We start from the raw sequence: 27,913 nt of genomic DNA, 5'->3' as shown, positions 1-27,913 counted from the left end.
CTTCACTTTTTCAAACCGCACAATTTCCCAACTTTCTCCTGTGTTTCGTTACGTTACGTTGGATACAGTGGCCGCGGAAGGGGTGGGGACATGTGGGGACATTAACATTGGAGGATAGGGGTTTATATAAGATGGGAGATGATGGCGACATCGAACAACCGTGGGGACATTGTCCCCCTGTCCCCCCGTGGCCACTGGTCCCATGTATTGTACTCACGAACAAATAAGTACACAATTACAACAAACTTTCCTTCCTCACTTTCTCCAATTGAGAAGGAAAAAAAGAACAATTTCTTACCAGGCAAAAAAGTTTCGGGACGATGACAATGTTCTCCTTTGTACAAAAAGAGAAAGTACATTCTTGCCGTGGTCCTATTCATGGCGAAATAATGGGAGGAAAACATGCGTGCCTTTTATTATCTTTCTATTGGAATGAGCCAGAGAGAGACATTTGCGTCACATAATAGTGATTGAATTTGGATTAGTATTTCGTAACGTAAGAGAGGGGATTGTTGACAGGGTTTCGGAAATTTATAGGTTGATCGATTGGACGGGGGAAAGGTGATACTTGGCTTCATATTGAGACATAGGAAATCGGAAATAGCTAAAAAAAAATAGGTTTCCGCGGTGGGATTCGAACCCATGACTTCCCATTTTCTTAGGGTCACTCTGTCCACTGAGCTATACTTGTGTAACCTTTAGCCATCTAGTATTTATTTTTGATTCTGAGAATTCATATTAGTTAGGGCTACAATTCTTTATTGTTTATTTCAACTTTCTTTTATTTTGTTTCCGGTTGCTTTCACATTATAGACAAACTAAAACAAAAAAAATACAAAATAAACAAGGAAAAGTTGTTAAATTAAAGCAAAATAGACAGAAAAATTTCAAAACAAAGCTAATTTTGTCTGAACAAAAACTTCTTTTGTTTTTTCTCTATAAACAGAACAAAACACGAATTTTGAAAAAAATTATTTAATCGTTCAGAAGTAAATTTGTTTTTATATGAGTCACAGATCGCATTTTTTCCGAACACATTCCTACTCGCGCAATATTCACGCCTGAGCTCGCCCGTTATTCCGGCTATAAAATCCCCACGAGGAAACCCTGTTCGTTACGATATCCTCCCCCGAGCATATTTATTTTCTTGCCACCAAAACAACAGGTGAGAACAGAGATCAAATGAAACATTATTATTTTTCGTCCTGTATCGAAACACGCTGATTCTCAAAATAATTGGACAAAACAAACCTAACAATTCGGTATCACTACTACAACTCGGATTTCATGAACACAGGACGGCTATATATTTAGGGAAAAATCTCGGAAATACTCATTTAATATTTACAAAAAACGCCAAAATATTTACGAAATATTTATGAAAAAAACATAAAAATAATAATTTTAGAAAAAATTATATTTCTGAATATACACAATGCTTTCGAGTTTTTGTAACAATTTTTGTCTAATTTCTTGTAACAATAATAAATGTCTTTTAATTTGTTAAAAATGCCAAAATATTTACGAATTATGTAGAAAAATAATAGAAAAATTGAAAATTTATTTTCGAATTTAATCTGCTGGTTTTTTGTGGTCTAATTTCTATAAGAAAAAAGTTCGTTTCCCATCTGTGATAAATTTACATTTTTTTTTTATTTTTGCAAAAATATGCAAAGATTCCTACATTTTCGAATAATCCCATCAATATTTATGTATGTCTGAAAACCAAGAAATATATTCCAATACGTAAAAATATTTTGAAATTTTTGCAATCTATCCAACAAACCCACAAAGTTTGACCGTCGCTCGTCATCAAATGAAAAATCTGGCAATAAATATATCCGCCCTCTGGTCATCACGAAACCTGCGTAATTTCCTCTCCACCCGAATCGAATGTTGGTCAAGAACGATCTCAATTTCCTCTTTGTGTCACATTTTGTCGTTCACTCGCTCAGAGCGTAATCACTTTGAGAGCTTTAACGAACTGGATTAAATCCTCGCTTTTTGCACGGCACACAGATTGTTGGCAGCAGCGCCATTATCAACTTTGTGCGAAATAATCTCCTCCTGGACACAATGTTTCGAGAGAGGAAAGGTTTTAACGATCCGGACGACTGATGGAGTGTGAGGGGATCAAGTTACTGACGGAAATTCCAGGTCCCCGCCGCGGAAATGGGTGTGGGAACAATGAGAAATGAAACGTGCGATTTTGTAATCCTACTGTTCAACTTTGCTAAAATAAATTGCAATCATGGTCCACGCAGCCTTTGGATTTCCTATTTACGAACTGGGGAATAACGAGAAATTTGGGATTAATCTGTCCAACTCGCTAAATCTTTTGCAATTTTGTTCCCCATAATATTTATACGCTTGGGATTTATCCTTGGAATTCTTGCAACCCGGCGAACAATGAAACATTTCGGATTTTTGCAATCCTATAAGTCTTAAAACCGTTCGGTTTTGCTAAAAATTTGCAATTGTGTTATCGTTCGCACAATTTCTAGACATCAGCGATTACTTATTGTAGTCAAAGTCGCTAAAATGTTTGCAATAATGTCCCTCACAAGGTCCTAAATTTTCTCACGGTTAACAAATTTGCAATCTGGGGAACGACGAGAAATTTGAGATTTTTGCAATCAATCTCGCTTAAATGTTTGCAGTTTTTCCCTGAACAACAGGCTCTCAATTTTCTCCTACTATTTTTAGAATCCCAGAAATTTGCGATGTTTCCCATCAAACTCTCTTATTTTTTTCTCAATATTGTCCCCGCCCTGTTTCCGCCGTCTTTGCCATTATTTTTCCTATCATCACTCCACCACCCAGCTTGAGAGCTTTCTATGTAAATATAGCTTTATTTTCACAGAGAGAGATTTTTAATTGTGTAATTCAATTCGGGGGGTCTGACTTTTTTTAACGAACGTACGAAAGAGAAAGCAGGAAAGCTATTTATTTGCTCCCTCGGGGAAAGTGTATACACGATGGAGAGAGAGAGATGATGCCAATTTGTCAAATGTAAATAGTCAACAAAAGCGACGACTAGAGGATGGGATCGAAGAGAAAGACAGAAAAAACAGGGTCTCACTTTACCCCCGACATATGTTTCTTAAGTAACACCCTTAACTCAAAGGTGGCCAAAATACTGGTCAAAATACCCTATTTTCAGCTCTATTCTTCCCACGATTTCAATTTCCAGGGGACCAGTTAAACCCATAAAAAGACGAGAATCTACATCCTGACGGGAGCAGTCATACCAAAATACAATACATTTTTTTAAAGAAATTTACGTTTTATTGCTCCCCAAATACTGAATTTTCACGATTTTTTCTTAAAAATAGAGTAAGCCAATTCACGCGGGGCTTGGTAACACTGTAAAATTACGTAAACTTACAGGCTTTTACAAAATTTGATGCAAAAGCAACTCACAAATATGAAAATTATCCTAAAAACCTACAGATTTTACAAAGTTACCAATGACTGCGTAAATTGTCTCACTGTATTTTTAAAAAATTCTGAAAATACGATATTTTGACAGCTAGGAAAATTTAATTTAAAAAAATGTTATTTCGAATTTTAGTTTGCTTTCACCATGTAAACTTTCCTCTTTTTTGGTTGTAACATCCCCCCCCCAGAAATCCAAAACCTGAGCTTGAAATACCGCATTTTTACAAAGTATTTCCCCCAAATCGTCTCACTTGGTCGCTAACCTGCGCCATAGTTACGCCATTGGCGCAAGTTGATTAACATCCACACAAATAACTTTCTCTTTTTCATACCTGTCTCAACTTGCCCCATATGAATTCCTTACATGCAAAAAGTATGAAAATAACACAATATTTTGTACTCACCTTTAACGGCGTTCAGCTTATTGCCGACCATTTGTTTGGCCACGAAGGCTGCCATCTTGACTCCCCTTGATAGCTTCTCAACACGCTAGGAAAAACTCTGCAAGGGAAAGAAAAATAAAAATTTGATTCGATTACTTTCTCCTCCTTTCTTCGCATTAATCTCTAATTTGAACTGGATTCTAATTGATTTAGCGAGACGAAGAAGAGGCATTATTGTTAGTCAGCCAAGCAAAATAAATCCCCCGTTTTGGAGGAAGAGAAAGCACTGGGGAGAAAGTAGTGAGAGTAAAAAAAAGAATGATGGTTTCCCCTCTTCGCCCACATTTTTCTCCGTTCTGGCAGTATTAACAAGTTACTCAGGGGGAAGAATCAAGGCCCGCGGAAGTGGGGGGAACCGGGGGCATATTTTTATATGAAAAACATCACTTGCAAGAAATTACTGCAACAAATTGTGCAGGAGTGAAAGACAAAAATAAGCAAAATTACGCAAAAAATAAGCAAAAAATAAGCAAAAAATAAGCAAAAAATAAGCAAAAAATAAGCGCCACGTAGCGGACAATCCTTACAATTAAGTCTATGACAAATGCTGAACTGCTACAAGCGCCTATTCTTTTGCAGTTTTTTTGCGGTGAAGTGCTATGCATAAAAACCCCAAGAAATTGAAAACGAAAATACGATATTTATTTTCGCTTATATTTTTTTGCTATAGTGTAAGAAATGCGAAAAATAAGCGCCATCTAGCTGATAAATAAGTCTAGCATAAAACGTGACCCTCTACGTGGCGCTTATTTGTTGCAGTTTTTGCAGTTCAGCGTAAGCATGCTGAAAATGTGCAAGAAATGAAACATCGGGATTTTTTTATCCCTCTAATCTTATTAAATTCCTAAAATTTAGTTTCCAAGTCTTTCAAAAATTTTGATACAAAATTGTCGCCCTTTTGTTCCCAAATTTACCCCATCATTTCACAAATTATTTCCTAAGATGGAACACACGTTCATTCTTTGCAATTCCCTACCGCAATTTTTTTTACCGTCCCCACCATTTCCGCGGCGCCTGCCTGGCGCCACCACCTGCACCATTAGTGAGCAAAGTAACAACAATGTGTCGCAATTCGATTCAATCGTAATAAACATTTCGCAGCAGGTTTTCTTCTTTTAGTTTAAGCAACCACGCGAGAATTGAGCTCGCAATCGAGGTACGTTCCTTCGTAATGCGAGTTTACAAAGAGAAACTTAAAACATTTGTTCGTTCTTCGGAACGCGTTTGAAAACTTCATGGTTCATTAAAACTTTTTAACGAAGGGATTTACACGTGGTGTTAAAAATAATGATTAAATTCGAGAAGGAAATTCACATTCTTGAGCTACTTTAAAGTCCAGCTAGGTGAGTTACCAAGGTGTCCAGCTAAGTTGGCAAGATTTTCAGTTAAGGCTTCCAAAATTTCAACAAATTTTTTAAATTTGAATTTATTTTTACTGATCATGTAATAGATTAATTTTCAAAATTGGTAATCAATTTGGCTACAAATTTTAAAAAAGCATGACCAAATGCAAATGAATTTGGTACAGAAACGGTGCAGCTAGGTCGAGATGTGGATGAGGTTTTAAGCTTAGGAAAAATTATTTTAAAGGCGAAATTGAGAAGTTTTATCAATTTTGGGTCTCAAGTTTTGTAATAAAATGAAAATGATCGGGTAAAAATAAGTCGTCACTCTCTCCTCCCGCACATGTCGTTTCGGAGAAGAGAAAATTCATCAAATGTTTGTAATCAGGGAGAGCTTTGTAAATTAATTTAATGAGGTCTCTAAACTCGCGAGCTCCTCGAGCGTAAACGTGCCGAGATAAGAGCGAGAGAGGAATGAAATTAACGCTGTTTTCCCACCTTGCCCAATTATTATGGGCTTGACTGCATGTAAATAAAAGTGGGTGTGGAGGAGATTAGATGAGCTACACATAACTTTTCAATCTCTTAGTCCAAAATGAAGGTCTTATGTGGACGACATGTAAGTCCGTCTGGGTTGAAAGTTTGCATTGTAAAGTCAGATCTATAATGTGGAATTTGCACTAATTGACTGTATGCAATTTGCTATTTTGTCAAAATTTGTTAAAATTTGCACGAATTGTATGTATCTAATTTGCAATTTTGTTAAAACTTGGTAAAATTTGCACAAATTGTATTCGTTTAATTTGCAACTTTGTCAAAATTTTGATAAAGCTTGATAAAATTTGTGTTTATCGCCGAACAGAATTTGTTTTTCAATTTTCACTTGGTCCAGTAACCCTGAAATTTTGAGAGTTTATGAAACCACACCCTTTTGACTCGGGCCATTATGTTTCGTTGCATGTCATGTAACGTAATGCACTGATAGGTTTTGTAATTAAGTTGGGAATAGGATGATGATTATGATGTGTGGAACGGGAATTCTTTTTTTATAAAGTTTTGCTGGCTCGTCCAGGGTTTGGAGAACTGTGTAAATTAATTTAGGTGTGATTTTTGTTATTTTCACACCCCGTGATTGATTCGCAAACCGTGATTTCACTGATATCACTGAGGGGAAAGTGAGACAACATGGTTAAAATACGTTCTAGGATGAGACCAACTTGAAATTCGGATTCAGCACGAAATTCTGACCACTTTTCTACCCGATTTGGACAAACGTACAGGCTGCATTAGATTTGAATGTTAAAGGTGAAAGTTGGTCGATTCGCGTACGAAAAATGGCAGAATTTTATGCCTAATTGGAATATCAAGCTGGTCCTGAGCTAAAAAGCGTATTAAAAAAGTTGTCCCATAATCACAGAGCTCATAAAAATCACATATTTCACAGTAAATCACAGACCTCAAAATGAAATTGTAATCACGGTAGTCAAATGCCTAGAATTTTATGCCCAATCCAGAAATGAAGCTGATCTTAAGCTAAAAAGCGTATTAAAAAAGTTGTCCAGCATATTCACAGAAATCCAGCAAATCACATATTTCCCAAAAATCACATAAAATAACAAAGTGAGTTTAACCACTTTTCGAAAATGCTCAGAATTTTGTGGCGAATCGGAACATCAAGCTGGTTTTTATCTAAAACTATGTTACAGAAAGTTACTGCATAATCACAGAAATCACATATTTCACAGTAAATCACACTCTGACGTGGATTGTCCCAACCCTGCTTGTCAGAAACCCTGGTTGTCATTAAAGTCAAGATGATGAGTTTCCGGAGAGGAGATTAAATTAGGGGAAAATGGGTTAAGTGGGCGACACATGGATATTTCCAGAGACGTGGGAAACTCATCAAGCGCCGTCATTATTTAGCCCAGAAAGTGCCAATTCATACCATTAACCACATGCAGGAGGATGCACCCGCTTTAAAGAGAGAGAGAGAGAGAGGGAATTAATGTTAAAGTGCAATTTTTGTACAAACTTTGCAATGTACAATTTCGTGCAAAATTTTTCACTAAAAATAAGTGCATCTCCGTCAAAACAAATCGAGTTTTGTTACATTAATGGCTATAAATACAGCGTTTCATACATTTTGTACTTAATTTTTCCAAATTCCCGCCAATATTTCACGTAACAAACTTATATTTTTACCAGGTCGCGAAACAAAATTGACACCCGGGTAAAATTCATATTTCAAAATTTTACATTAGAATAGCAAAGCGTAGCTTTCCAAAAAATAGTTTCAAATACAGCGTTTCACACAAATTTAGTTTATTTTTCAAAATTCCCGCAAATACTGTAAATACAAAATTTATACCTGGATTCGAAACAAATCAACGACCCGTGCAAAATTAATGTCAAAATTTTGCCTAAAAATTTATACGCAAAATTTTGCCATGTAAATTTCCCCTTAAAACACATCTCCGCCAACACAGACAAGATAAAATGGTTGTAAATACGGTGTTTCGTACACCCATGTTTATTTAATTTCTCAAAATTCCCGCCATTCCGAAAAACATGAACTTATTTAACACATCAATATTACAAAACTGGACATGTGTATTTTCCTCGTTCAGAGTTTAATCGCATGTATGTGTGTGTGCTTTCTCCCATCAAATTTGCATACACGACAGCCCAGCTTACAGTCAGCTTGTTATTTCCCCTCTCCTCGTATCCGACTTTCACCTGGATTAATCTTTCAGCCTGCTTTCCCTCGCTCGTTCGCTGGGTGCATGCATATTATGCAAATGAGGGAGAGACTCTAGTATCCGTTCAATATTTTAAACGAGAGAGAAAGTATGCAAACTTTGGACATAAATTCGGTGAAAATTAGGTCGATGAATTTTTAGAAGGAAATTTTACGGGATTTTCAAAATTTTGCTGTAACAAAAGTGTCACGTGGGGTGTACCGGTTTCTAAATTTAATGTAGATTAGAGAAAAGAAAGTCAATATTTTAAGCAAGAGAGAAAGTATGCAAACTTTGGGCATAAATTCGGTGAAAATTTGGTCGATGAATTTTTAGGAGGAAATTTTGTAGAATTTTTTTTAGGAAATTTTGCTGCAACAGAAGCGTCACGTGGCGCCTACCGGTTTCTAGATTTAATGTAGATTAGAGAAAAGAAAGTCGTATCCATTTAATATTTTAAGTGAAAGAAAGTATGTAAACTTTGTGTATAAATTCAGTGAAAATTTGGTCGATTTCTTAGAAGAAAATTTCTGAAAAAACTGCACGTGGAGTATACAGATTTCTTCGATATTATGTAAATGAGAAAGGCTCATTTTAGATAAGCTTTACAGTACAATATTTATTCCCGTGAAAATTAGGTGGCTAAATTTAAATTTCTTCGAATTTTAGCAAGGCAATTTACTTAAATGATACAGAATATTTATGAAAAATTGAAAATAGTCACGTGTTGTATACCGATATTTTGGGTTCAAATTGTCCACCAAGATCTTGGTAAAATTGAATTTATTCCAGTGCCATTAAGAACATTTAAATTTATGTATACCACTCCCGGCGGCACAAACTTAAACACTTAATTATAAATACCCCACATTTATGTCTAATATTTTTTAAAGTTTTTAAAACTTTTCATGAATCTATGGAAAGTGAAAATTGTAAAAAAGTTGGGTTTCTTACTAAAATAAAGTCTTACCAACCCAGAATCCGTTTTGTGACCACGTGTATGTAAAACTTATTAAAATGCATATCATATAGTGAGTATATGATATTATTTTTCTCTTGATTTAAAAAGTAACGATGGCACTATTTAGTTTCTTATACGCTTTCCAAATTTGTTGCACTGCACTGCAAGAAATTAGCGCTATTTAGTGGGTCACCCTTTATATTAGACTAAATTACTAGACTTAATTACTAGTTTTAATTACTAGACTTAATTGCCAGACTTAATTACTGAACTTAATTGTTATACATAATTGTAGAAATTGTCCCGCCAGATGGCGCTTATTTCATACATTCCTCTAACTCCTGCAAAAAACTGTGCAAAAAAGAAACAATTTCTTGCACTAACTTTTTCCACGTGGTTTTAAACACTGGTATAGCATAGAAAAGCTGGCTTTACCTGATTCTGGTGGAAATTATGCCTTCAAAAGAAACAATTTCTTGCACTAATTTTTCCCACGTGGTGTAGCAAGTCGGGTGAGAGAGCAGACTAGCTTTAAGTGAATACGGTGTCTGAGCGAGTTCTACTTCTCTTCTCTCTCTCTCTTACAGAAGTGGCTTACGGATCAATAACGTTATCCGACAAGTTAGCAAACGTTGCAGAAACGGGAATTATGTAGGCTTTATCCGGGAATGATTCACTGCCAATCTTGCAATGAGAGCACTTATTGCAAGGACTCGCTCTTCCTCCTCCGAGTGGAAAATGCATCGCTTTTCCCCCACTAAAACCTTACTTGACGGGTTTTTACGTGACAGATTTCCCAAATTATTAATAGCATTTCTGCCACGTCTTATTTATTATCTTTATGGAAGAAAGAAAAAGTGCTTTTCCTTCTTAATTTACTGTAGGAGTTTTGCAAAATGCAAAATTCGCAAAAATTTTGCAATTATTTTCATACAAATTAGTCATTTGCATTGGAAAATTTGTCTGCAGAACATTTTCTCTGGATAAATTTGAAATTTTTGTGTATTTTGATTCTTTAAGAATCAATAAATTCATACTTTAAACGATCTTTAGGCATAATGTGTGTGCTACAATTTGAACTTGGCGCTTTATCTCACATTGCCCCTGACTACCTTAATTTACCCCAAATCTGTCCAAACCCGTTACGAAGCTAATAAGATTTTTTCACTCGAAATGCATAATTTTCAATCATTTTTCCCACTTTTCGAAAGAAAATAAGTACATTTCGGACCGAATTTCTTACTTTCTTTACATAAAAATATATCAAATTGTGAAAAATACTCCAAAAAAACAAGACATTCAAATTTGACATGTTCCAATTATACGTAATCCGACTGATTTCATCTCAAAAAGAAAGAAACAGATTGCGTTTCACATCTTCTATTTTATCATATTTATTTCTCTCCAGAAAATCCGCTCAGATTGAGACTCTATTTTCCATACATAGAAAACATAATAAGGTCCCCACATCCGTACGTTCCTTGTCAGCTTATAAAGGTCTCTTGTATCTGCCGGATTTACTTTCACTGAGACGATACCCACCGAAAAATATGACTTACTGACTCAATGAAAGCCACATACGTGACCAATCCCGGATTTTCTTTTGACTGAATTGAATATCTCGTAATCACAGGGCGGATATGTATGCATTTCCAAAAAATATTTACATGAATAAAATATTTTCCAAATATGTAAAAAAAATTGAATGTATCTCTCATAATCACAGGGCGGATATGTATTTACGAAAACGATATTTACGAAAAGGTCTCTCATAATCACAGGGCGGATATGTATTTACGAAAACGATATTTACGAAAAGGTCTCTCATAATCACAGGGCGGATATGTATTTACGAAAACGATATTTACAAAAAGGTCTCTCATAATCACAGGGCGGATATGTATTTACGAAAACGATATTTACGAAAAGGTCTCTCATAATCACAGGGCGGATATGTATTTACGAAAACGATATTTACGAAAAGGTCTCTCATAATCACAGGGCGGATATGTATTTACGAAAACGATATTTACAAAAAGGTCTCTCATAATCACAGGGCGGATATGTATTTACAAAAACCTCAATTTTTACCAAAAATCGCTAAGATATTTACGAAAAGGTATCGATGAAAAAATAACCTTAAAAATAAAATTTGAATTTTTTAAATAAATCTGTCATAATCACGGAGCCGATACACATATGTATTTACGAAAAATCGAGGAAATATTTTCAAAAAATGTGTACGAAATATGTGCGAAAAACATAATAAGGTCTCCACATCCGTACGTGAGTTCCTTGTCAGCTTATTTATTTCTCTTGTATCATCCGGATTTACTTTCACCGGGACGATACCCACAGAAAAATATGACTTACTGACTCAATGACTCACTGAAAGCTGCATACGTGACCAATCCTGGATTTTCTTTTACTGAATTGAATCTCCTTTCAGGATCACAGACCGGATATATATTTACGAAATTTGTACGACAAAAACTTAAAAGCAAAATTTGTATTTTTTAACGAAACTCTCATAATAACAGGGCAGATATGTAATTACAAAAAACCGGAAAATATTTACCAAAACAAATCCCAAAATATTTGTGAAAAATTCATGAAAAGCAACATTTTCGCATAATTTGTATTTTTAAATATGGATTTTTTTCTGATACATTGTTTAAATATTTACAAAACATAAATAAATTTTGGAAAAAAATTTATGACATTCTTGAAAATAAATTTACATCCGCGCTCTGCTCATAATTTCAATTTCACTGGCCAAAGAAGGTAAAAAGGTGGACCACGGACGTAAATAAATTGAAATAATTTTTCCCCAAAAATCCGTCCTCTGCTTATGTGGAATTTCAATTTCAAACTACTAAATTCCACGTAAAGAAATTGAGATTTTTTTTCCCAAAAATAAAAAAAAATCCATCCATAATCCCACCGGAAATTTCTCCGTATAAAAATTTCCATACGAATAAAAGTAGTCCACTTATGGATGGATGTATGATGCACCTTTCTCCTTCTCCTTTTTTATGGGAAAATTACCCTGAGCCCAGCCGACTTTATAAAAAGTTTGGGTCGTTTCAGACGTAAATGAGACAAAATATTTGAACTTTTCCTCATCCTGATATATAAAGGGGACCGTCCATATGTTACATCATCAAAAAATGCAAATGTTTAGACCACCTGATAGCAATCAATAAAACTTTTCACACAGTTTCAAATTTTTGAGTTTTTTTACGAAAAATATGAAAACTCCACTTTTTAACCTTGATCGGTATGGGAAAAAATTCCAAAATTTGAGAAGAAGAATATCGAAATAAATCTATTTTTAACATTGATTGGTATAGGGAAAAGTCAAAAATTTAAGAAGACAAGTATCGAAAAGAAAACCAAAATACCAAGGAAATACTCGTTTTTTTAAAGAAATTTTCTTATCATGGAAATTTATTTAGTACAAATATTTGTGTATAACAAATCACTACACAAACGTGTGCAGTTGTTCGATAAGAGGTTAACACGATTACGCAAAGCTACCCTACACCAACCTTTTTAACAACGCAATATATGAACATTCCCTTCAAAAGGAAACGGTCGATCTGAGCCGTACAAAGTTTTCCTTTTCTGTCCAAAAAGTTCCGCTTTCTCTTTTCGCCTCTGGGGAATAGATTTTTTGGAAGACAAAGAGTTCTCACGGAATTTAGGAGAGAAAAAGTTCCGTGTGCGAATGAATCCACCCGGGTGATTTTCGCGACAGTGCTACATAATATTCGATTTGCGATAAATGACTGGTCTACCTCGAAGTGAGAGAAAGATTTCCTTTCTACCAAAAAATCAAGTTAATTGTATTGGACACATTTTTAACAGGATAGAAATTCGATAACCAGTGTTTGCCTTGAGAAAAAGAACCCACTGCACGAAATTGTTTCTTTTTCCATGTTTAATTTCTGCAAGAAATATACGCCATCTAGTGATTAATGTGTAACGAAATCAAACGTCCGATTTGGTCTAAATATTATGGTCCAAATTTTGCAAAAATTTTATACGAAATTGCGGGATTTTTATTCTCAAAAATTCACACCATCAGGCGGACAATTCTTAATTAAGGTCTGTGCATTAAACTTAGACCTTGGTACGTGTTTTTTATAGATCTAAGGGTCTAATTTTAAAATGCTAACAATAAATAGTACAAAGGTGACCCTAATTTTTATTCCCAAAAATTAACACCATCTGGCGAACAATCCCCATAATTAAGCCTATGATCTGTGCATTAAATTTAGACCCATCCTTGCACGTGTTTCTGATACAAAAAAGGTCAAATTTTAAAATACCAACTATAGTGCTTATATCCTGCAGTGCAACAAACGTGAAAAAATCAAACCCTCCTCGTCCCTGGTCGTCACATCAAAAGCGAAACGAAACGAAAACTCTAACCAGACTTTTTATTTCTAAGTCGAGAGAAGGAATTTCAATTTCTAAACTCTCTCTCAACAGAATCCCAACTTCATGTATGTCATCCTTTGAAAAGTCATGAAAGTCTTTATATTTCTTGGAAATCCTGTTTCTCATGGATTATTTTCCAACTAATCTTCCCTTAAGATGATGATGATGACGCAGAAAAGGAAGGACACGGAACGACACAGGCCACAGCGACAGTGGCCGCGGAAGCTTGAGGGGACAGGGGGACAATGTCCCCAACGGTTATGTGATGCCTAAATCATCTGCCCATGTTATGCAAAACCCTCCCACCCCTATCTTATAATGTTGAGGTCCCCAGATTTCCCCATGGGTATTTTATGTTCCCATGGGTATTTAATGTCCCTATCATCCCCCCATGTTACATAAACCCTTCCCTATCCTACAATGTTAATCCCACCAGATGTACCCTTGGTTATTTCATGTCTCCATCATCTCCCTACGTTATATAAACCCCGCCTTACCCCATCCTACAATGTTAATGTCCCCAGATGTTCGTCTGGGTATTTAATGTCCCCCTGGGTATTTGACGTCCCCCTGGGTATTTGATATCCCAATCATCCCCCCATGTAACATAAACCTTTCTCTATCCTACAATGTTAACGTCCCCAGCTGTCGCCCACCTTCCGCGGCGCCTGCAGTCCACCGCGACATGGATGGAGGGCACTTTATCCAATGGATGAACAAGCAAGAACACGATGAGATCAAGGAGATTGCAGAAATGTTCCAATCAATAGTTTGCTTTTTTTCTCTGGGAGAAAGCAAAAGAAGAAGAAAAAAATCTAGTTTTCTTTCAATTTCGTTTCCATTTGTTTCTTGACTCTTGGAAACTTGGAGGATGATTCTGCTCCTTGCTTTTTTATGTGACTTCTTTTTTTCCCTCCGTGTCTGGCTGGCTGGCTGTCTGTCTGTTTAAATTATCCAGTCGCGTCGTGGTATGAATGCGAATGAGGAGAAAGCTAGAGACTAATTATTGTAGTATTGATCTGCGTGCCAGAATGAGATCAGAATATTGGAAGCAACATCATTAGAGAGGTTTTGTTAAGGGGAAAATTCACAAAAATACAGAGGGTGCGTCAAACTACTTGAGTTCAATTTTGACGTTTTTTTCTCTAAAGAAATTTGGCCTAATGGTCTCTTAATGGTGACCGATTTGTGCAGAAAACCATGAATAATTATCCATAGACTGGTGAAACTGATGAAATTATTTGAATTTAAAGGGGACAACCTAATTAGAAAAAATCTAATGGATTTTTTTCTGGATATGAAGTGTTTTTAGGTAATATTTTAAGGTATAAATTTGAAATGATTCTTTCCTGTAAAAAGTTACAAAACTACGAAAGTACATAATTTCGAAAGAAAATTACAAATTTTTATATAATCAATCTGTGTCCAAAGTATTACAAATCTCGAATATTTTCCACTCGTGAAGGAAACTGTTTTATGGTTAAAATGTATCCGTCAGAATTCTAAAAGTCACACATGATTTCGGTTAAAAAAATCGAATATATTTTTTTTAATCGGGTTAAAATCCGATGCAACAATCTTATTCATCTCCCTGACTTTTCAACATATAAAAAAATCGAAAAAGGGAAATGTTGGAAATCAAACCAGATTTTAGGTAGAAAAAATTGCGTCTTTTTTAAAATTGGAACAAAATCATATCATAACAATACTGCTTCCGAATTTTCTTCTGGTAAAAAAAATCTCCTTTATCGAAACCCTGTCCTCCCTCAGATCCAGAAAGGGGTCCCAAATTGGACCAATTTTCTACTTCGTCTGTAATTAATTGGAGAGGCGCGCTTTATAAGTACGAAGCGGAAAACCTGATCCGGTCGTGTCTACCGTCATCCTCATTTCCGCTCGGTGATGACGACCTATTATGTTCCTACGTGTACGAGAGAGAAGGATTCATTTCCTCCCTCCACTCATCTCTCCTCCCATCAATTGTGTTGTTACTTATCGTCAGATAAGCATTTTTTTCTTCTTCTTCTTCCTCGTTTTTTTCTGCCCTAATCAAACTTATTCTTGATTAAGAATTGATACAAGGTAAATATTTGAGCGGGAGACGAGGAAAGGGGCGGGTTTTTATTTGCATAAACTTTTTCCGACTCGCCGAACTTTCACTGCCTGCTGCTGCGAAAAGCATGCTTGCTTTCACAATCAGGAAGGTGGGATGCATGAGAGGAGAAAGATGAGATTTTTGGAGGCTATATATGTATCACAAAGTCTGAAAATTTTACAGAGTTGGGCAAAAAACCTTGAATTTCAGTATGCACCAATTTGTTTTTCAGGGTCGGTAAGCCACTTTCTGTTAAAATCTGGAACATGAGTGGGAGGAGAAAGCTGAGGTTTTTCGAAAGTCCGAAAATTTTACAGTTTTTGCAGAGTTGGGCAAAAAACCTTGAATTTCAGTATGAACTGATTTGTTTTTCAAGGATGGACTTGCTTTCACAATCTGTTAGTGTATAAGAGGAGAAAGATGAGATTTTTAGAGCCTGTCCCAAAGGCTGACAATTTTCCAAAGTTGGGCAAAAAACCAAGATTTTTACTCAACTATTGTTAAATACGAAGCAAATAATTTCTTAATAAAACACGTCAATTCCATTTTTAGGATAATCCTAGCAGGTTACAAACCTTTATCCCAGAAAATACCGAATAAATTGATTGAGCCAGCGTATTTTTGTTTGATTATGATTGTAATTTTGATTGTAAATATATCCATCTACAATTAAAATCACGAAAAATTACAATCACAGAAATTACTCCTGCTCAACATCCATAGTAAATTTTTTGTGATTGTAATTTTGATTCTAAATAAATGCATCCACAATCGCAATTATAATCACAGTTACAAAAAAATACTCTCTGGGGCATGCCGACCCTACTGTACATAGTATTCTACTGAACTGCACACATATATAATTTACCCAATTTTGTTATCGTCCCACATGCCCCTCGTTCGTGACTTTCACTAAATGAAAAATAAAGTTGTAGAGTGAAAGGAAGCAGGCAAGCAAACTTTCTCTTCTCGTGATGATGATGATGATGATTCTTCTGCTAATTTCTCCTCCTCGTCCGAGTAGAGAGAGAGAGAAAGTGTGAGAGAGAGAAGACGGGAGATTAAAGGCTCTTAAATTATAAGGAGGCGATTATATGAAAATCTTCTCCAAAACAAAAGGGCAAAATATATGATGAAAAGCGAAATAGAATTGAATATTCATCCCGGCCGTGTTTACCTAATTAATTAATTAGCAGGAGATTCAAACCTAATTTTAGTAGGAAAGTGAAAGTCGAAAAATATCGAAAATATATTCAAAATTTCTACATTTTTACCCCGAATTCTGTACATTCTACTTTCTTTGAAAGTTTTGCAAGGAATGCGAATCTTTGTACGTGATAAAATACGAGAAAGAGTTATGAAATGATTTGAATATTTAGCCAAGCTGGATTTTTATTAATTAATTCATTAGCAGGAGATTCAAATCTAAGTTTTCTATTAAGGAGAAATCTGGAAAATATCCAAGATTTCCACATTTTTGTCCCCATCTTGGCACTGCTTACAAGTTTTCACACATTTTTGCTGAAACATCTGTGACTTTCTCGACGTTTAAGTTTCCTTAGACAAGATAGGAAAATAAAAACATACGGAAAAATTTGAACACTCTTGCCAGGAATCTAGCAACCATTTTCAAGATCTCAAAAAATCTACCGAAAAATCACAAAATTCTGACAGATTGAAATATTTTAAGCAAAGAGAAAGTCGGAAAGCATAGAAAATTTAGAAAAATTTCTACATTTTTATCCCTAATTCTGCACATTTTCACCGAAACATTTGCCAGTTTTCTCCACTCTGAAATTTCCTCAGAGAAAGCAAAAAACAAAATAAAAATATCCCCAAATTTCCACACTTTTTCCCCAAATCTCACCCATCTTCCCAACTTTCTGTACACGTTTCACCCAAAAAAATCGCCCAAAGGGAAAGTTTTGTCAAATTTTTTGCCCTTGGTGGTGGTTCTTGCCTGCTGCTGGTGATGACGGTGCTTGGGTGGGGAGACAGGAATGAGAGGGGAAAGTATTTAGGCTATAGAAATGTGAAATACTTTGAGCTTTAACAGGAACGCGGCTGGTGGTGGTGGTGGTGGTGGTGGAAGAGCAAAAATTTTGGCCGGGTGCCCAATCGAATCCATAAATTGGGGCGGCAGTGGTACATACGTACGTACCATGCGAATCAATGCCTGCCTGCGACCATCACCACCAAGTGCTGCTTGCTGCAGAAACAAAGTGTATAATAGGATCGAATCCAGTCGCATCACGAGGACGGATAACAGCATGGGTTAAGCCGCCAGGGTTTCGGGTGCAAGAAATAATGGGGAGAAAGTGGTTTCTTGCAGGGGAATATTTTGACCTGGGAGAAATGCAAGGTGGGAGAAAGTACGCCACACCGGGGTAAATAGTTCATTCCGCGCGTGGGTAGATGGTGCATGTTTCTTGCACTTTCTCCCAGTTTCTTGCGCCTCGCATTTCTTCCAATTTGTGCTTTGTCCTTAAAGAAATGTGGCAAACCCGCAAGTAAATAACTAAATACTGGGTGCAATTAACCATTTATAAAAAATTCTAGCAATAAGAAAGTAGTTTCTTGAAGCTGTTTTGACCTGCAAGAAATGCACGAAACGAGAAAGGCCTACCCGTCACTTTCTTCGTACAACGCGTGGCCAGATGGCTCATATTTCTTGCACTTTCTCCCAGTTTCTTGCACCTCGCATTTCTTTCAATGCTTTCTTTTCAGTGCAGGAAATGTATCAGACCCTACAACAGCGAAACCCTGACTTTCATAGATTATAGAAGAGAAAGTCTTCTTAAAGAAAAGACAAAAGTTTAGTCAATGCGCAGCAGAATAATACTTTCGCACACTTCTTTTTTATGTGGGGGATTTGTACATATTATTTTTTTTGGCGGGAATAATAACATTCTATGAAAATGCCCTTATTTTTTCTGCTTCTCACAGAGCCCCAGTCCAATAAAGAGAAAGCCATCATCCTCATGTGGTTGGTTGTCTTTGATGGTGAAAGCACAAGTTTTTCCTCGAAGAGATTTTATTCAAGGTTGATGGCACTACTTTCTCTTCTTTTTTTACTTGTTGTCAATTATTTTTTGGCGGGAATAACCTGCTATATATGAAAATGCCCCTATTTTTTTCGTTCTCACGGAGCCCTAGTTCAATAAAGAGAAAGTCATTCGTGTGGTTGGTTGGTTGTCTTTGATGGTAAAAGCAGTGAGACGAGTTCTTTTTTGAAGACGTTTTATTCAAGGTTGATAGCACTACTTTCTCTCCTTTTTTACTTGTTGTCAGATAGAAATTGGGGGGAGGAATGGAGAGATAGAAAGAAAGTTTGGGGGGGGGAACAGAGAGATTGGGTTAACTTGCTACTTTTTTCTGTGCATGTTCATTGTGGTGGAAAATAGGAGAGAAATTGAACCAGATTTGTGTCAGAAATCACCCGATCATCATAATTCGCTAGACTTTCGGTCCAACCGAGGCTTTGAGCTTTCACTATTTTCCGGAATTTTACCTATATTTCGGAAACCATGCAGGACAAATGTACATAATCTCACCCTGTCCACCTTCCACAGAGATGCCCAGCTATTCATCATCCGCGAAACCAAAAAATCAGGGCGATCACTCAAGTTTTGGGCAAATTCTTACTTTCACCAAGTATGACGAAGTAAGGTACACTTTCACCATGAAAGATTTTTGTTTAGCCATTTTTATCAAGTAAACAGGGCCCACTTTTTTTGCTTTCTTTCCTCCGAAACGAATCAAAATGTATTATTTCTCAAAATTTTATCAGATTCTTCTCCATTTTTTCGTCCAAAACGTAGTGCAAAAATTTGTCAAATTTGCAAATATTTTGCAACACGTTAAAAAGGAAAAACAGCATCTCTCTCTGTCTATCGGGTTTAAATGTAGTGCAAAATACGACTCAAAATTTGCAAATATTTTGCAAAACGTAAAAAACACTGTAAAAAAGTGTCTGTCTGTCTATCGGGTTTAAATGTAGTGCAAAATCCGTCACAGAATTTGCAAAAATTCTGCAAAACGCAAAAAAATACTGTAAAAAAGTGTCTCTCGGGTTTGAGCCTCAATTATGCCGACTCAACCGAACTTGACTCGTGTTCCACATCCACCTCTTATATTTAATTAGGAACAAATCTCTATTCCATTCATTTATTGCGCAGAGGTTTCACTTTCCCGACATTAATACATAAATAACTTGAAGGATGTCATTTTCCCGGAGGAGGAAAAAAACAACTTGAGTGACACGATATCACTTACTCGAAAAAGGAGGAGATTAACGGAGACAAGACAAAAATTAGGGTGAAATGTGCCCTACTTCATATTTGTCGATAATATCGACACACTTGTCAACTTTCTTTGGACAACTTTCACCCATACTGAACCCCTTTTAATATTTGGCTTCTTCATATCCTAGCTTTTCCAGAAAGTGCCCTAAGCAATTAGTGGAATCGTTTTGCCCAAAATGGGATTATTTTTAGTTGAAATTTGCACCTAGAAAGTGGCAATTTTGCTCCCAATAAAGTCGTTTTCTTCTTGTAAAAACATCAAAATCCTGCTTCCCACACTATTAAAAATCTGGTGGAATCACACATATCTACTCCGTGCTGATATTGATTCGATAATAATTTCCTACCGGATTGGTAGTAACTTGAAATTTTTCATTACCATAACGTTACTTTAGGGTAATTCCCGTTAATACTAGTGCCGGTAGAGTCACATATATATTCCGGTCGGTAATGATTTAATACCAGGTTTCTAAGAGGGCAGTCACCTATATCGAGTATTACTAATTTTTCAATAATTTCGACACACTTTCACTCATATGTAACCCCTTTTTAATCTTTCATATCCTAGGTTTTTCGTTAAGTGCATTAAGAAATTGGTGCATGGTTACGTCCAACATAGGATTTTCAGCCGAAATTTGTACCTAAAAGCTACAATTTTGCATTAAAAAAGCCAATTCAAGACCGCATGGCCTGCTCCTTCGTCAGATTTAAAGCGGATTATTAATTAGTTGACACACTTGCCAACTTTTTTCCCCAACTTTCACCATATTGAATCCCTTTTGTTCGCCTTTTTAAAATATTACGTAATGCACAAAGTGCATCAAGAAATTTGGGCAAAGTTGTGCAATTTGTGCCAAAAATAGGATTTTTAGTATAAATTTGTACTTAAAAAGCTGTAATTTTTCCTAAAAAAGCTCTTGCTCACCTTCTAGAAGGCCACTGTCCTGCTTCTCTGTCACTTAACCCTTTAACGAGTATTACTACCTAAGAGAAAATGCATTAACTCAGAATCGTTAAAAGTTAACTGCGGTAAAGAATTTAATAGTTTTAGTAAAACTTAAAAAAATTGAAAAAACCAGAATTTAACATTGCATTATATTCAGAAATGTATAATGTTTCCTCAAAAAAACTTCGAATTTAGCATTTGGTCGGCATAAGAGAAATCCTTCAAAAATAAGAGTAGCTTTCACTCCGCAGAGAGAAACTGGTAAAAATTCCAGAAACGATAATCGCCTTCGTCCAAATTTTTTTAAGTCGACTTTAGTCTTCCTTCAGAATTTAACTGTTTCATCAAATCATTTTCAAGTTACGGGTCAAAAGGTTAAATATTTTTTACAGTGGAAGAAAGCAAAATATGCAAATTATTTAAGCTAAACTGATTTCACATTTCAAAACTTACCCACCAAAATAAACTAATTTATTGTCCAAAATTTCCACTTAAAACTGCTTTCTCCTCTTCTCGACAAGGTGCCAACATCTGATCCGAAACCCTACACAATTCCAACTCCAACTTTTCCTTTATTAACTAAAAGTCTATCAAAATCCTGATAATAATTGTTTGACAGGTTGGCCGCCAAGAAAACCCGGAGAATTTTCTCGTCTGTATTTGACGAGAAAATTAAATTTGGCCATATTTCCGCCACACAGCCGGCGTTCTTGGGGGTGACGCAAATGAGAAAATTGAAGGATGACATTTTTTTGTGCATAAGTCGACACATTTTTTGACACGTTGAGATTTGACTTAGTTACTAATTTTCCTCACGAATTTGCCCCAGATCAAGGAAAGAAGGTCGCTTTCTCCATTTAATTCCCTGCCGCGCAGTTTTCTCCGCTAATAAGGAAACCGTGGTGATAATAAGTTTATTTGTGAGGGAGGAAGGCTAGGTAAGTGAGACGGGGGAAAGGTCGTTATCAGCGTGAATGATGACATACGGAGTCCCTGGGATCTCATAATTTCGGGCAGGGTGTGGAAACTATTTTTTTATTTTTGACTTTCACCGAAATATTTGCAAATTCTGTGGGTTTTGTATTCAAATTCTATTTGAGAGCTGAGAATCCTGGATAATTTGGGAAAATTTAATTTCACCTGGTGTGGAAACTATTTTTTTTATTTTTGACTTTCACCGAAATATTTGCAAATTCTGTGGGTTTTATATTCAAATTCTATTTGAGAGCTGAGAATCCTGGATAATTTGGGAAAATTTAATTTCACCTGGTGTGGAAGCTATTTTTTTATTTGTTTCTGGCTTTCACCAGGTTGGGAAATATTTTGGCAAATTTTGTAGCATTTTATTAAACTCCATTTGCGAGCTAAGAGTCTAGTAAAATTTTAGAAAATTTGATTTTTCATGCATCTTCGAGCCGAGTGTGGAAACTATGTTTTTTTATTTCTAGCTTGCGAAATATTTTTGCAAATTTTACAGCTTGTATTAAACTTTATTTGCGAGATAAGAATCTCATAACATTTTATAAAATTTTACTTTTCATACGGAGAAAGCAATCTGGCTCAAAGAAAGGTGTCTTGGTCTTATATTGTTTTGCATAATTTTTTACGATGTTTCGCCCCTTGCCAAATACATATTTGCAAATAAACTTCTCGCGAATGTATTAAACTCCCATTTTCGAACAGAGAAGGGCCTTAAAACTGAAGAATTTTTTTACAAAAATTATTTTTATTGGGGGAGAAAGCACACAGCAACAAAAACTAGGTACGTCCTACTGACCTGATAAATAGATCGACACCCATGGTTCAAAGTCTGCCATGGTTAAAGTGTGCCTTACTTTTGAGGCTTTCTCCACACCGGGGGGCAACCCGTGTCTCGTCCCGATTTACGGGGAGCCATTACACTTACACGGATAATCTTGCGACAAGCTGGGCCACAAACTGGGTGAAAGTCTGACAGATCTGCCATAGTTTCCATGGGAATGGAAACCCCCCAAAAATATGAACGCCTCAAATTTGAAGGCATTGAGACGAACCAGGTGAAAACTACGTTTCTAAGGAATGGTTTCCATGGGTATCAAAATTCTTTAAAATTACGAACTCATCAAACTTGAATGCTGATTACAGGAGGACAAATCCGGTGAAAATTACCTTTCTCTTACATTATTTCCATGGGAATATAAGTCCTTTAAAATTATGAACTCCTCAAACTTAATCATTACAAGCTCCTCAAATCGGGTGAAACTATACACCTTTTCTTGAATGTTTTCCCTGGAAATGAAAACTCCTAAAAATTATAAACCCCCTAAATTTACAAGCCTTCTGACACCAGGATAAACCTTTCTCATCCATATTTTCCCTGGAAACAATAATTCCTCATCAAAATTATCCCCCTTCCAAAAACTTTCTCCTTTCCCTTACAAATCTATTAACTTCATCGACTCCTCTCATACCCTTCCAACTTTCCCGCATTGTTTACCACTTCTCTCTCTCTCACTTTCTCCGAAAACAATTGAACTTTTCGCACTAATAGAAAGTGCCAGTCAACATGATGCAAATATAGCCTTTGGGGAAAGCGAGAGGATACATAAATATCGCTCCGTCAGCCTGTCTGTCTGTCTACCAAGTAAGTAAGCAAGCAAATGTGTGTGTGTGTGTGGTGCCGCAAGATTGGAGAAAGTCATGTCCTGGTAAAATGTTAAGTTGTCCGTGGTGCATAAATCAGCCAGCGATCCGATTTCGGGTGTGCATGTTCACGTGAGACATGAGCTCCGAGGCAAAATATTGATTTATTAGGAGTCAATAATTTTAACTCGGTGGTTTGGTTTTCTACCTACTCGAAAAAAAATAGAAAGCAAAGTGGTTCGTGGTTTGGTTTGGTTTTTGGTGGTGGTAGTGGAGTGGAAAAAGGAGTGTATAAATATCGAGTTGAGTTAATAAAATGTGGATTAAATGGACAATGGAAGGTATAATTTTCTATCGGAATGAAATTGAAATTTTCAATTTGTCGCGTGAATAAATTTGAATTTGTGGGATCATTGTTTCCAAGACGTTTGTAGTTTTCGTAGTTGAAGTGAAAAAATGAGTATATAAAAATCTGGAGTAAATAAAAAAGTGTAAAGAAGAAAATGGACAATGAAATGCATAATTTTATTTCGGAATGAAATTTACATTTTAAAATTCGAATTTTCAATTTGCAGCGTGAATAAGTTTGAATTTGTTGAATGCTTGATGAGTAGAACGTGTCAAAATGGCGTTATACATATGCTAATAATTTTTTCCAGCTTTGGCCCTGCCCTTTATTGAAAAATTAAACCCAATCTTAGCATGAAATGTCCCCAAAATACTGGACATTTATTTATTTCATGCTCTCCAAATGTATACATGTACTCTGAAATAAATTAGTATTAGTAATTTAGGACCACACGTCGTCTCTTTGAAACTGATTTATCTCCACGTTTGCTTCCAACCAAGAAAATAATCACTTTCACCCTTGGGAAGAAAGCGTACTTAAGATTATTACGTCCCAATGCGGTGACAAGCCTAAAAAATTGCGATTTTCTGGTTAATATATAATCAACCTGGGATTATTTTCCAAAGAAATTAACTAGGTCTCCCTCTTCGAAAAAAATTCAAGGCCAACCTTGAGTTAGGATGGGGTATAAAAAATCGGAATTTGGGACATTTTATCGCAAGTAACAGGCCGAATTTATAGAGAAAAGGAATCTCAATTTTTGGTCGATTTTCATCCAATTTTTGGTCGATTTTCACTCAAATGTTGGTCAACTTTCAATGAAATTTTTGGTAGACTTTCACTGAATTTTTGGTCGATTTGCATCCAAATTTTGGTCGACTTTCACTCAATTTTTGGTCGATTTTCATCCAATTTTTGGTCGATTTTCATCCACTTTTATGCTCATTTTGACCCAAAAACCCTATCTTTGTCAACGTGAAAGCACGTGTTACACGATTTTAACCAAAAAACTAACTCCATTGCGATATTTTGTAAGAAAAACACGTGTTAAACCCTTTGAAAACCGGAAATCTTTCCACATTCCCCCCCCCAAGCTCACCTTCGAAAAATTTCCCCCCTTTACAAACCCTCACCCTGCAAATTACACAAGTCCAAAATTTCAGAAATTTTCGAAAAACCAAAAACCCTTCCAGAAAATCCCACCTTTCCCTAAAAGAAAGTATGTCATCACCTACGCCTATTGAGCGGAACTCAGGTAGCAAAAACATCACCACATCACATACCTAGCTATCGTCACGTAACAAAGTTTAATCCAAATTTGTAAAGTGTTTTGGTGTCCTTTGAAAAGCTAAACTAAAAGCTTTTACTACTCCGCTCCTCTCATCCCATCAAAGATTACTTTATTGTCTTTTCCACTTCAAAGGAAATGCGATGACGTATCTCCAGAGAAAGTTGATCCAATCTCGAGATGTCCCAAAAAAGAAGAGCAGAAAATTGAGTTCCCGGCGATAAGTTGTTTTTTATTTAAAAAAGGAAAACGAAATATGTTGACGGATACATAACTGGGAAACAAATGGGATCGAAATTTCATTTGCTGCTTTCACTCGGAGCGAATTTGGGACATTTAATATTCCTTTTTTTGGTTGAGGAGTTGTTTATGAGACGGTTTTTTTGGGATAAGTGGGATCGCAATTTCCCTTTTAGTGTTTTTAACTGGGGAGGAATTTTGGAGAATTTCTGGAGATTTAAAACTCTTTCTTTTTTAGTTGACAATTTTTTATGAGATGTACAAGTAGGATCGAAAATTCATCTTTTTATGTATTCTTTGTTGAAAATAATTTTTGGACATTTAATATTCTTTTTTGTTGTTAATTTTCTGAGGTTTTTTGATAAGTAGGATCGCAATTTCTCTTTTTTGGATCTTTTTTTTTACTGGGAGAGAATTTTAGACAATTTTCACACCTTTAATATATATCGTCTTTTTTGATTGGTAGTTGTTGATGGGATGTTTTGTTTGATAAGTGGGATCGCAATTTCAATTTATTTCTGACTGGAAACAAATTCTTCGTAATGTAGGATATTTGATGGCATTCAATATTTTTGCATGCACATATCGATCCAAAGTTATCTATCAAGATGTGCAGATTGGGTGAGATTAGGGAGAAAGCCAGGTCGTAGGAGTAATTATTCAATGGGAATGTTTGTTCGGCGAATATTTTCGGCTATTTGATTTGACGCGGCACCTTTTTGTTAGTTTTTTATTGGAAAGAAAATGGCATGTTATTCACAAAAGGGTTTGATATATTTCCCAATTTTTTAGATTACGGTTAAATTTTTAGCGTGTTGCTTATCTCAAATAGAGAACTAAAATTGATATATATTCTTGTAGATTTTTCAGTACTTTGCGTCCCTTATTTAAAAAATGGTCAACATTCAAACCTATTTTTACCAAAATATATAAAGTATTTGAACAAAGTTTTGTTAAAAATATAATTCGACTATAAAAACAATTTAATCATATATTTAAAAACAATTTTGCTCGAAAACTTTTGTTCTAACATTTTTAATATTTTTCAAAATACCTGCAATTCTACACCAATCAAACTGTTTCTTAAGAAAGCCTCGATCATAACAAAAAACATTCAACATTGCATTTTTTTTCTAAACTGGTGAACAAATACACATTTAAATTCGTACTTTCACCCTTCACATTTCCCCCACACATTTTCATACCTACCTAATTCCCACACAAATACTCCTCTCCACCATCATCATCAATACGTTTCCACTACACATAAATATTTATCCCTGCTCAAATAAACCTTTTTCCTTTTATCCCCGTGCGTGTAGCGTGTCCATAAGTGAGACAAAATTGTGCCCACAATTATACACATTTTTAGCCCGATTCCCTCCCTGGAACGCAGCCTAGCATAAATTCCACGGATCAGACATCCTCGTCACCATAATAACTCGTAATTCTCCTCAAATACTTATTTATGTACATACGTAAACCATTCCATTCCCGTGACTCGCAATTTTTTTGCGATAGCACAATACCAAATTTTTCTTTTTGCACAAATAACTCCGGGAAGATTTGACCCAACAATTACTTGCAAGGTTAAGCCTTTCGATTCATTCACGTGGTGGGCAAAAAAATCTATATCGGTTGCATAAATATGTGGAGAAAGCAGGAAACAATGGGTCGCAATTTTTTCGCAAATCTAAAATATATTTGCACAAATACCTCCAGGAAGATTTGACCTAGCAATAATCACAAGGTCAAGCCTTTCTTTTCACGTGGTGTGCAAAAAATCTACATAAATTCATTCGCAGAGAAAGCAGCAGACAATCCACGGGTCGCAATTTTTTCGCAATTCTAACCTACTTTTTGCAAAGAAATTTGACCCACCAATTCTTTCTCTCCCAACCACCCCAATTAATCGCAAGGTCAAGCCTTTCACGTGGTGCCCAAAAAAAATCTATATCGGCTGCATATATATACATCACAATCGTGGAGAAAGCAGGCAGCAGCAAGCAACGAGCAGAGCAAGAATGCGGCCACGGACAACTTTCTCTCGCTAGCTGGTTAAATATTTCCCATGCCGCAGACACCAATACCATGAATGTCGTGACCATCATCATGCATATTCTGGATAGACAAAGAAAGCTAGGGAAAAAGAAAGTTATCCAGTTACATACCTGAAACAGCTGCTTTCTAGTGAAAACAGAGAGATAGAGAAAGTCTTGTCCTGGGCTGGGCCGACGGTCGTTTTCTTCTTGTTTAGTTTATCGTGGTGGTGGCGGGTCGTGGAATGGAATTAGTGAAAGGTTGAGAGGTCGAGGTGATGGTGGTGGTTGAGGTGGTTGGGCGAAAAGGTGGGGGTGAAGGGTCGGAAGGTGAAGGAAAGAGAGAGAGAGAGAAAGTGTGAGAGAATAGGACGCAGGAAAGTGTTCAAAAACTGACGAACTGACCTGGACAGAGAGACAGAGTTGATTCCACCCGCACTGCTGGATACGTACTGGTTCGGCTGGAGTGAAAGTCGGCGCAAGGCAAGGTTTGCGGGAGCTGTGTGTGAAATGAAATTTCCTTTTCGCCCAAATATCGATTTCGTGGGCCCGAAAGAAGGCCGAGTCTCTTCGAGGAGGACAGCTTTCTCTCACAGTGCGTGAAACGGGAACCTGGGGCTCTGCAGAGAAAGCTGGAATTTTTTGTTTCATCCATCCG

The 27,913-nt window shown here is 36.1% G+C and overlaps 1 protein-coding gene across 1 annotated transcript in view; it reads right to left on the bottom strand.

Annotated features, from left to right (window-relative positions):
- LOC110856742 (complexin) overlaps positions 1-27,708 on the bottom strand; it is a 51,605-nt gene extending 23,897 nt beyond the window's left edge. The window contains exons 1-2 of the mRNA XM_022105275.2: positions 27,388-27,708; positions 3,846-3,942 (exon numbers count right to left, since the gene is read on the bottom strand). Coding sequence (XP_021960967.1) covers positions 3,846-3,900 — 55 coding nt within the window. The 5' untranslated portion in view covers positions 3,901-3,942; positions 27,388-27,708. The remainder of the gene's footprint in view (positions 1-3,845; positions 3,943-27,387) is intronic.
- Positions 27,709-27,913: the final 205 nt, after the last annotated feature.

The sequence above is a fragment of the Folsomia candida genome, unplaced genomic scaffold (genome assembly GCF_002217175.1).
Source record: "Folsomia candida strain VU population unplaced genomic scaffold, ASM221717v1 Fcan01_Sc017, whole genome shotgun sequence".
NCBI lineage: Eukaryota > Metazoa > Arthropoda > Collembola > Entomobryomorpha > Isotomidae > Folsomia > Folsomia candida.
Note: the sequence above shows the minus strand (reverse complement) of the source record. Positions and strands in the feature narration are given on the sequence as shown.